At 39.0% G+C, this 12,375-nt stretch overlaps 1 protein-coding gene across 1 annotated transcript in view; it reads right to left on the reverse strand.

Moving 5' to 3' along the window:
- The window catches only part of opn7b (opsin 7, group member b), a 55,925-nt gene that overhangs the window by 12,474 nt on the left and 31,076 nt on the right, over positions 1-12,375 (reverse strand). The window contains exons 2-3 of the mRNA XM_058644111.1: positions 1,694-1,781; positions 1,401-1,563 (exon numbers count right to left, since the gene is read on the reverse strand). Of these exons, the coding sequence (XP_058500094.1) occupies positions 1,401-1,563; positions 1,694-1,781 (251 nt within the window). The remainder of the gene's footprint in view (positions 1-1,400; positions 1,564-1,693; positions 1,782-12,375) is intronic.

Genomic DNA, 12,375 nt, shown 5'->3' on the forward strand with positions numbered 1-12,375 from the left:
TAGCTATATGCTAATGGCCAGAAGATAAATGCATGTCTATGCATTGCACCATCAGTTATGCAGGGATCCAAAGAGAAGGGGAACACATTTTATTGTTTGTCAAATTCAACAGTTGCCATCTGACAGAGACCTAACACCAACCAGAAGGGACCACTCTGCAGAACAGGTGAGACTATTCTCTTTAATCATAGACACAATAGTAATTGATTTCACAGATTTTCTTTTCAATTTCTCACTTGCGTTGACCCAGAGGTCAGAGAGAGAAGCAGGAAATTCATTCCCTTGGCTTCTCTTGGGTTCATTGCTCCCTCCAGAGAGCAGTGATGCATTTTGAAGCAATCATAGCACATACATATGCTCCAGGGATTAGTGAAGCCAGCACGGAAACCCAGGGATGAAATGGAAAAGAAAAAATCATGTAATGTTTTATTTTTATTTTTTTTACATGCACTGTATCTGTGCCCAGGGACAACAAGGGTCTTTCTGCATAGAGTTTGCATGTTCTCCCCATGTGTGCGTGGGTTTTCTACAGGTTCTCCGCCTTCCTCCCACAGTAGAAAAACATGCAATCTGGGGATTAGGTAAATTGGACACTCTAAATTGACCATAGGTGTGAGAGTGAATGGTTGAATGGTTGTTTGTCTCTATATATGGACTGACGAACTGTCCAGGCTGTGACCCCGCTTATCGCCCTATGTCAGCTGAGATTGGCACAGCACCCCCCACGACCCTCCTGTGGAGGATAAAGTGGTAGAAAACGTATGGTTTATGGCATCATGTTTGACCAATGCAGGCAAACATTGATTATTACAGAGCCGTTGTTTCCCAAACCATAATACTTGGAGACTTTTGCACGATTGTTACTATTCTAAGTCTCTCCATGTCCCTCCATTCTTTGCAACAAGCCAAAGCAACCAAAAATCAAGGTCACTCAGAGGGCACAGACTTGCGCCAAGGTTTAAACACTTTGTCACATGCATTTTTCCATTTTTAACTTTTGCATTTGGTCTGCTGGATCCAGAAGACTTTCTGCTTACCTGCTAATAGCTATTGCCAAATTCACCCTGATGTGTTGAAATGTTGCTGAGATCTGAACTTGTCAAATGGGAATTCCAATGTTCAATTCAAACTGCCACCAAATCCAATGTGTTTTGACAGATATATGTTATTTTTGCCCATTAAAAGAGAGAATCTAACCACTGTGACGTCATCAGTGGGTAGATTCTTGGGTGATCACTTACACACCACAAAATACTCAGGTTGATCTTTTAAAAAAAACTGTAGACAGGAAGTTATAACAGAAGGACAAACTTACAGATAAACCCACGCCAATGAAAACACAACCTCCTTAGTAAAGGTTAAAAAAAAAGAGAATGGTGGAAATTTGAACAGTCACTCACATGTGAGCGAAGGCTGAAGGAATAGCCACTGGGAACAGGGTGACGGTCATACCCAGGTCACTGATGGCGAGGTTGACCACAAAGAACTCTGCTGGCTTCAGGGAGGATTTCTTTCTATAGGCCACAAACAGCAGGATCCCATTTCCTAGCACTGACAGGACACCTGGAGTGAGAGAACATGTAAGTATGGGAGTGCACATCTGACTTGCTTTCAAATTGTCTTGACGACAATATACAGTCTGAGGTTCATTTCAGTTAAAAAGGTGAAAATAAAGTGAAAAACAAATACTTACCAAAGATTGTGTAGAGAGTTCCCATAAGAAAGTCATTGTCTTTCGATATGTTGGACACCATCAGAAATGTTTCTGAGGCATTTCCCATCTAATACAGAAATAGACAAGGGGAGAAGAATATTTCACTTTATGTCTTTGCCTCCAGCAACATCATCTTTTTGATGTTGACCATTGAACCAGAAGTCACTAAAGTCTCCATTAAAACTAACAAGTTTAAATGAAGATGTGGTCTGATCCCATCAGCACATTGAGAACAGGGTCGCTCGTTGATTCAACACTTGCACGTGTTTTGCCAAGTTTCTCTTGAAAAAGTAAAGAAGGCAGATATGAGCAACATCATATCTCACTTCTTGAGGAAATTCTATCTCTAGTTAAAAAAGATGTAGTACATACAAGGGTGATCTAAGAAATTGATGAACAATAGATTAAAAAAAAAATCCCAACTAAAATAAACGCCTAAATACCTGATAAATAAATGAGCACACACATACTGAACTCAATATAAAACTAAAAAGGTAGGTATTGGGTCTGTGTTCTGCCTTCAGGTCTTCAGCCAGGCTGTTCCCAAGTCGTGGACTGTAATAAGAAAAAGAAACCAGGGTCTTTGTTGTGACATTTGGAATCATTAAAAGGCAACTCGGGTGTTCCAGAACACCTGAGGTTTCCTAAGGGCTTATAGGTTCAAAGTTAATCAGATTGTGAAGCACCTCTGCAGCCAGTGTAGGGACTTCAATATGGGTGTTACAGTGCCCTCCTCTAGTATTGGAACAGTGAGCACATTTGGGTTTGACATAAGAAGATGAACATTCCAGCTTTTACTTCCAGGTATTTATTATGCTTACTTATGCTGCTATAGACCTAGACTGCTGGGGGAATTTCCTGTGGTGCACTCACACTCACTCTCTCACACTCAGGGTATGTATATGACTTTTTATATGTCATTAATCTTGTCTCTTTCTCTCCCTAGTTTGTGTCTTTCCTTCATTTCCTCTCTCTCTCCCTGTATCCTCATCCTGCAGGTTGCAGGATCCAGATCCAGCATGTTTGTTTGAACCCACCCATTTTTCATGTGAGCAAAAGTATTGGAGCATGTGACTGACAGGTGTGTTGCCCAGGTTATTCAAACAGTAAATAGAACTGAATGTGTATATATATATATATATATATGAATGTGTATATATATATATGTATAATGTGTGTATATATATATATATATATATATATATATATACATACATATATATGTATATGGGTGTATATGTATATGAGTGTGTGTGAGTTTGTGTGTGTAGGTATATATGTATGTATATATATTCCTTTATTTTTACTCCAAAAATTATTAACCATAAATGAAGGGGTGGGACTTTTACCTAACAATGCTGTTAGAGACAAATAAAGGAATGAAATGGAATTAAAATCTGCTTTTCAACACCTGGCAGTTTAGCAACATAATCACAATGTATCCAAGCTGCATTTATACATTCAAACACACACACTGAGATAACCTGAAAATGTTTTCATAGCCTTTCTATTTGCTCAGCGATCTCATTTCTATTCACAAATCAAAGCATATCAAATACAACAAAGGGAAGAGACACGTGAAATCGTGCAGGGTTAAGAGTGAATGAGCTTAGAAATAGTTAAATCCCCAGTACCAGGAGATTATCTCCCAAGAGACCCGGAGGTGAGGAAATTAGTTCAAGGTCATTCTGCATTCTCCTATCTATTATAGTTGTATGTAGCATACACTGCATGAAAAGACCTGTATTGTTACCTGTATTGCATGAATGTATGTGTATGTGTTTTTCAGACAGTAAACATCCTTCCTATCTACTGTGCAGCATCCAACTGTTCATTATGTTTCCATAAATTACCCCAGTGTTTTGTTTTGTTTTCTTAATTATAAAACATGTTTGTGTCAAATGCTAAATGTGCAATACAACTGTTCCCCGAATATGTCTCGTCTTGTGATGTTACAGTATATTTCCTCCATTTCCCACGGATGTTCAGAGGGGTTGCGATCTGGTGACTGCACACAGAAGGGATGAGATGTAATGATGCTTTATTAAACTCTGAGGGGAGCTCAAGATGTCACACACACACACCAGCGGATGCACACAAATAAGTGTTTGTGTGTGCGTGTAGTTGTAACCTCTTTCTGGCATAAACACTGACCTTGTCAGGACCTGTAATCATGGTGACCAAAAATATGCTCCTAATGAGGCAGAAACTAATTCCTGAGGAACTGGTTAGGAGGTTTAGGACTACAATTTGAACTGTGGTTAGTAAGGCTGCACAATTGCGATAAACATACAAACGATAGCTTGCGCTTCAAGTGCCGGAGCCGTGCGCCCCCTCAGGGAACTGTGTGCAGCGCGTCGCTTCTTAACTTTGACACGACCGTTAATATCAACGGGCTGAGTGTGTTTCCTCCACCATTCATTTGTAGCAACGCTTGTTTTAATGTCAGGTCAGTGTGTGTTTCTCCGTCATTTCTCTCCTTTCCTCCTTCCAAGTTCTGTATCTCGTGTGTGAGCACACACAGGTTTGCACAGCTATTCTTCTTAGGACACTGCATTGACTTCCATTCATTTGGACAACATAAACAAATTGTTTTCCATAAACTCATCCATTCTTAATACCTCACTTAACCTGTTTCACCTGGTTCACTTCCTATCTGTCTAACCGCTCCCACTTTATTCATATCAAGCACTACAATCCTCCCCGGTCAGATGTGGTGTTCCCCAGGGCTCTGTCCTGGGGCCCCTCCTATTCATAATCTATCTCCTTCCCCATTGCCATATTTTCAGAAAATTTAACATCTCCGTCCACTGCTATGCGGATGACACCCAGCTCTATACCTCCACCAGGACCTCTTCCACTCCCCCACCCATGTCCATGTCCATGTCAATAAGATCCTCCTCTTCCACACATATACTTCACACACTGGTATAGCTAAATCAGATGAAGATATAGAGAGATATAAGTTGACTTATTATTTTCTCCTCCAGTACCACCAGAGGAAGCTCACATACCACTGGCGGTACACATACCACAGTTTGAGAACCAAGTTATTCGAAGAGACCGCTCATAAACATATGTGCCTGACTGATTACATTATTGCCCAGGTTCCATCTTTACAGTCTGTTGTCCTTTAGGGGCCAGATTGGAATGTCTGAGAGGATGAAGTCAAGGCACTTAAAAATAAGAGAGGCCAAAGATGGAGAGAGCGGAACCCTTGTTTATCCTCAGTGGAGAGTGTTAACAGTATGCAAAAGTCATAAAATGCCAGCCATGAGCTGAATGCTGAAACTGGGCATAATAATTGTAGAAGACGCCTGTGACAACTTAACACTGACTGTCAATAAGTCAATGCACAGATTTATGGTTGGTACTTGGTACTACAGAGTATTGGTTCACTTTTAATGAATCGGTGCCAAAGTGTTCTATATTTATTTCTAACCAACATTTATTTATTTTTATTTATTTATTGAGAAGTGTAGACTTTGTTTTACAGCTGAACAAACATTTTAAAACTACCGAAAGAAGGTACCGCCAAATTTCAGATACTGCTACCGGTACCGTATCGGTTCAGTTATGAACGGTACCAAACCCTAGCACAGATGTAGTACACACACACATATGCTGTACATTGAGTGGGGGAGAATTGGCCAGAGGTGCAGCAGAGGCAAGGATTTGATGACAACCAAGGACAAGTGCAGGGCGCAGGGAATCCCATAACTTGAGGTGTCAAAAGCCTGGGCTTGAAAGTTGAATGATGGTGATCAGCCATAAGACAAACGGGGGCATGGGCCAATTTCAAAATTCAAATTTACAACACAAATCATCCCCCATGAAATGCAGTGACTGAAAGATACTGGGATCAAGAATGGGTTCCAAAGTACATCACTTGCTTTTATTGATGTTGACATATATTGAAAAGAAATTGAAAACAAAATAGACGATGAAGTAATTAGGGACGTAACAAAAAAAACTGATTCAGATCTGTAATCTGTTATAAAGAAAAAGATAGAGATACATTGTTATGCAGACACTGTATCAATATGCAAAAATGAAGCTGCTATGCTGTTATTTTCTCAATGCACCTCATCAAACTTGTCTTGTGTTCCAAGCATGGATGTATTATAAGAACTGGATGGAGCTCCGCCCATTTGGCTCTGTTCATTCCTATGGAGCTGCTCACACAGGGCATTTAATATAATGTGTTTTGAATGGCTTTTTTACAATGTTATATTAAGTATTTAGCAGGGTTAGGTATAATGTTTTTTTTCACTGAACTGAGACACAAAACTGTTAAAAAAAGTTCTCAGGGTTAGGGAGTTTTTGCAAACATCTCAAACATCGTTTTTTCATACTCCCCCCTTGACTGCCAAAGTGAGGCACCTGGCTGAAGGGCATTAATTACTTTTCTGTCAATAAGTTGAACAATAAGCAACTTTTATTACAGTCAATATGTATAGTAAAGTGCATTTTCAAAAGAAAGAATAAACATTGCTTCTCAAAGACATTTCACCCTAATCCTAAACCCATACAACCATTCACTCTTACTTTCACACTAATGGTCTTATCCCTAATTTTGAACATGCAAACTCCACATTGAAAGGCTGGGATCTGAAACGATGACCTTCTTGCTGTGAGACAACTATGCTAGCCACTTCACCACATCAGTGTGACTTCTTAACTCACACATAAATGTAATAAAACATATAGTTCTGTAGCTGCTCATTAAAATTTTCAGTTTTATATCCACATACCTTGCATTATAATATAGTGTATTCAGAAAATCCCTTGTTTTAACGTAAACCGTTGGAAAAAGCAACATTTGAATACATTTCTCTTCAGCTACATTAACATGATTTACAATGTGCACTTAAGTGGAAAACAAGACTTTTTTTTCTGACATCTACATGACTAATCTTCACATTCTGTAACTCACCAAGACATCAGGACACTTTGCCATTTTCATGAATGTCAATGTGGAAAAATCACATCTTGCCTTGGAGATTGAAACAGGTTGAAAATGACAAGACCAAATCTCTCTTGAATTATTGATGACCTGAGCAGCGTGTCACTGAGGAGGTCGACAGGTAGGTTGCGTGGTACATGAAAGACTTCAGGGGGTTTGAAAGGCTGCTTTAAAGGTTTGATTAGTTCTGTTTCTTTCATTTGGTGGAATGAGAAGATGCCTCCCACAGAATGACAATGAGCACCCAAAGGAGAGAACCATGTGCCAGCAAAAAATACATTTGAGCAGCAGAGTTATGCACAACACTCGTGTAAAAACTAAAATAATAGCATAATAACCTATAAACAACAACTACGATGTTTTCCCTTTGTTTTACATTTAAACCTTTTTAACCTGAAGATGTTATGCTTAAGTTTACCTTGTACACATGTGCATTACAACTTACAGATCACAGTGGATCAACAAAAGGTATAAAACATTTAGTCACAAGTATCTGGAACAAAAAATTCTCATATTTCACATAATATGATTAGAACACGTCAAGCCCTAGAAATGATTTTATTACACATTGATGAAGTATTCCTGAAACTAAAGTGGGAGGTAATAAAAATGCGACCCCAGGGGACAAATTAGGAATGACTGTATGTATAATGACATAATTGCACAGGGGAGATAATTAGCTCCAGGGCTGGAGCTGTGGCTGCTCCAGGTTAACACCCTTACTCCTACAGATAGATGATGAACAGGCGGACACTCATGTTGATCTGGAAGAGCCTGAGCATTTATTTCTCTATAAACACATATTTACCCCACTTCATAGTGACTAATGCTAACTCTGCCTGTATGACGGCTTCTCTCTCTTCACACACACAGCGCTGCTTGCTTATCATGGAATACGATGCTGTTTCTTCTGCCTCCTGCACGACAGTTGATAACGTTCTGCTCACAAATAATACTCACTAATGCTGCATCATGTTGTTTTTTAATGGTATAATCTTGGATGCATGTCTGCTTATGACAAAACAACATTTGTTTATGACACAGTTTTGTTAAATTATCCAAAATTTCCATTTATTTCTCATTAATTCCCATAAATTCCCATAATTCCAATTTGGAATATTTCCAAAACTAGAGTTCTCAAAATTTACAAAAACACTGACTGGGAATTTTCAGCCCCTTTGCAATGCTATGAATGAATGAATGAATGAATGAATGCATAATATCCATCCAACCATCCATATTCCTCTGAGGCTGCATCTCTGCAGCAATGCTTTCCAGCTCCTCCAAAGAAACCCCAAGGTGTTCCCAGGTCAGATTGGATAAGTAATCCCTCCAGAATGTTCTAGGTAGCCCCAGAGGTCTCCTACCAGATGGACCTGCCCCAGAAAACCTCCCAACCACCCATGAGTCATCCTGATCAAATGCGAAATTCAATTAGCTCCTTTCAAGCCTAACTCCCTCTGGATGTTTGAGCTCCTCATCACCCTCTGAGGCCAGAGCTGAACTCACTTTCACATAGAGTTTGCCTTCTTATATAACAATAGTGTCTGTACTCACATGGGTCAGTCATGCAAATGCATTCCAATAAAGCGTTGTTGAAAAAGACATGTTCTCTATTTTGCTGCAGAACACACTGAGCTCCCATTTAGACAGACAAGACTGGGGTGCCATTTGTAAAGCGGCTCGTGCTGAAAATAACTGCAACATTTTGTCGCATTTAGCTTCAAACAATGTTTGAAAGTCACTTTTTTAGCACATTTACAACAATATTTGTTAACTTAGAAATGTATTAAATGGTTAAATCTAAATATTAAATGTTACACCTAAATGTTAAATCTAAATTTAAATCTAAACGTTAAATCTAAATATTGACTTAGACTGCCTGTAACTGGAAGTACCAAAATAAAAGCTTGAGGAGGTCAGGCTGTGTTAATAGAATCAAATAACAATTAAAAGAGATGAAAATAAACACTTGAGGATACATTATCGTCATAATAACTACCTAAAATAACAAAAAAACATGCTGTCATGTCTGCATTCATAATGCTGTCTCTACATTTAAAATGTAAAAAATATTTAATTTTAATATTTTTATTATTAAGACAAAGATATTGTAGTATCACAACAGTTATATCTGTGCTGTGAATTCAAACCTTAATGACAACATATGATAGATGAGAGACAAATATTTAAATAATACAGACAAACCCTAAATACGATTATATTTAGTAAACTAAAACTGAAACATCTCAGACTGCAACCAAATGGTATTTTAGTCACAAGACACAAGATGTTTGATTCTTGGATCCCGACTCTCTGAGCTCATCACGTGAACACTGACAGATGCAGTTGGTTTTATATGCAACAGATGACCTGAAACTCTCTGCAGACGTCGATATGTTTCATTCTAAAATATAAATGAAAAACCATCACACTCTGATATGATTTTAGACTTATTCATGAGTTGCCTTTGGATATGTGAGCAACAACATCCCTCTCCCTCTCTTCCCCCTCGTGATTTAGAGGGAAATCCTGAGCGGAGTGTTGCCTTCATGGTCAGTCCTAGTGTCAGGATTCATGTATGAATCTTTGTGGGGGTTTTTTCTCAGTGTCTGTGGAGGTTGTGGCCCACAGGCCACTCTTTGAATAGACTGGATATACATTATCATGTGTCCCTGTGAAACTCGTGAGAAAATACCTCATGTTATAGATATGTGAAGATACAATACGATACATGTTAATGTATCCGGAGGGTTCGGCTGTAGGTTTCGAGACTGTAACTCTATAGGTGGAACCAAACTTGCGCTACTGTTCCAGATAAACACAAATAAATCTAAATCATCAAAATTATACCGTACCAAGGTCCATACGAAAGCTTGACTTGAACCATTACACAATTACAACATAGTCAAATAGTCGTGATCTCTCCACCTCAGTCTCTCTTTGATCTACCCTGTAATTAGCAGTAAACAGAAGTGTTGTTCTCTCTCAGATCACTGCATTTGCATTATGCTAAAATTGTTAGAATGGGATTATCCCAAAAAATGGGATATATTCTCAAATCTGAGCATACATTGCACTCAAATGGAAACTCAAATCACTCATCCACCTGTTCACCTGAAGTCCAGCAAACTCTAGTCCTCAGTTTTCCCCATAACTCAAAGGGCCATTGGTCTTTGTACCCAAAAAGATGTTTTTATTTAAAATGTTTTTATTTCTCCCAAAAAATCTTTAACTCTTTATTCATTGTTGTCATGTTTGCTCTCTCCTATTTTCTTTCCCTATTTTCTCTCTGTAATTTCCCTGTAATGTGATTTAATGTGAATGAGATAGAAAATCTTTAACCCTGTAAAGCCTGACACATAAAAAAAATTAATAAAAAAATTGCCATGTCAATTTGTTAATGAGATATTTTTTTTATCATTTAATGCGTTTTTGGCAACATTTTGATAACAACAAGGTTCATTTTAATTTATTTATATAGAGCCTTGTGACCAAAAAAACACAGATGTGCTGTATGGAAGTAAGTGAATGGGTATGACTGGGTGAATGGTAGCAATGCATTGTTCGGGGAATAGTACTGTATGACCTAGCCCAAACATGTATAGGTTAATAAGACCCTAACCCAACCTGTCAACCTACAGAATTAGTCTTTTTTTCCATTTATAAACTGTACATTCATCAGGAGGTCTGAGTGCTGTTGAATAAATAAACAAAATAGAAATGTTTTCTAATTGTGTGAGAAAAAAATATTTACACCACTTCGAGTTCCCCCGAGACATGAGTGAGTGAGAGGAAAAGGTGGTGGAAACTACACTGAAAATGAGTCATTATAGTTTAGGCTTCAGTGGATTGTGCAGGTGTGTTGCTAAGTGGCAGGCACCACTTTAAATGACACAACTGTCACAACTGCACAACCCCGGACATAAACTGTTTAAACTGCTGCCGGCCTGAAGGCAGGAGCTTCAGAGCACGGTCTGCAAAAACAAACGGCCACAGAGACAGTTTCTTCCCCCAAACTGTCTCTCCAACGAACAATCGATGGTCACTTCTGCACAGTCCGAAAAAAAACAGAGACAAGTGAAACCAAACAAAAAATCCTTGATTGTGTGCACAAACTGGGCCAATAAAGTCGATTCTGACTTTGTAAGTCGACGATTCTAAGCAGGGCTCGGTCAGATCCTGCGGCGCAGTGTCACTCTCTGGCTCTGAGTTTGATTTGCTTCTATCTGGCCACAGGTGTCGATGCCTCAGTGCAGGACAAACACATTTAAGTGTTGTCATTCATGTTTCACATGAGTTACCTGTGTGGTTTTAACTGTATGTCATCTTCATGTATTCATTGTTATTTATTTGTGTGTTTGCTGTACCACAATTTCCCCCTCAGGGATAAGAGGCTGATCTTGACTTTTTTGTTCATTTATAACGGTGCCTTCTTTGAGCGATCCTCCCAAAACCCACACATACAACGGCATATTATGGCCAAGTATGAAAAAAAGGAAAAATTACAGACCCGGAGGAGGGGGGGGGGGGGATATTTTGAGAAAAAAGTTGCATATTTATGAGTGAAGTGGCAAATCTACGAGAAAAAATTAAGTTGCTTTTAATCTCATAAATCTGTGACCTTTTTCTCAAAATATTACTCCCCTCCCCCGGGTCCATATTTCTTTTTCTTTTTTTCATACTTGGCCCTAATACGCCGTCATACAATCACAATTTCAGTCCATATAATCGCAGTTGGATACTTGTAAATCCTCTCATACAAAGTTTTACTACTTTTTTTCCACTAATAACTGTGAACACGTTTCAACGGTTTGCATGAAAGGATTTGACAATACCATGAGAACATTCCAGTTGTATATTTAAGCACATCTTTTCAGTATTGTGTGTGTGACAGTGTTTGACCCTCGTGTAGAGAATAAAGTTACTGTCTGTCTAGATGACAAAATCCTAGTCTGCTCGACAAGTCTGCTCTCTCCCTGCCTCAAAATGTGCTTGAGAAACATTTGATCACTGTAGCAAACTGCTGCTTTCTGGAATAAAGGGTCCTTGAAAGTAACTGGCTGTCAGCCATTTTCTGATGTATCCTCTGGCATCAGATCAGCTCTGCCTTTATTGCAGCTGAAACACAATCTCGGATTGACTTCCACTAATACATCACAAGTGCATTCCTTGTGCCAAACAGAAGCCTACACACGGCAGCAGGAAAGCGAAGCCCGTTTTGTGTTTGTTTGGGTTTTTTGCTGCTTTACCTTCACAAATCCCTCACTTGTTGCCATTAAATTGCGTAAGAAAATGGCGAGAACGTAGAGAAGCACGTTCATGGGTTGACAAAATCAGCAAAAATCAGCTGTGTGAGCAAAATCACTTGTGAAATTGGGGGGGTAGAGAATACATGTTCTTTCAGCTCATGTGAAAACTGGTATGAAGATATTAGTCGGCCCCATTCACAACAAGTGTAAACAGGATGAGTCCCAACCCACGTGTCCAAAAACCTGTTTCTTTTTCAAAATTAGGACACAAATGCAGGTTGAAATAACAGAACTAAATAGTCAGAAACAACCCAAGGGAATAGCGAGAGGTGAAATAAAGACAGAGGTGAAATGGATGAGGGCAGGGCAGACAATCAAGGGGCAAATCAGTACAGGGAGAAAAAACTTCACACACTACAAACTAAAACAGGAAACAGAGCAGA

Source organism: Solea solea, chromosome 11 (assembly GCF_958295425.1).
Source record: "Solea solea chromosome 11, fSolSol10.1, whole genome shotgun sequence".
NCBI classification, from domain to species: domain Eukaryota; kingdom Metazoa; phylum Chordata; class Actinopteri; order Pleuronectiformes; family Soleidae; genus Solea; species Solea solea.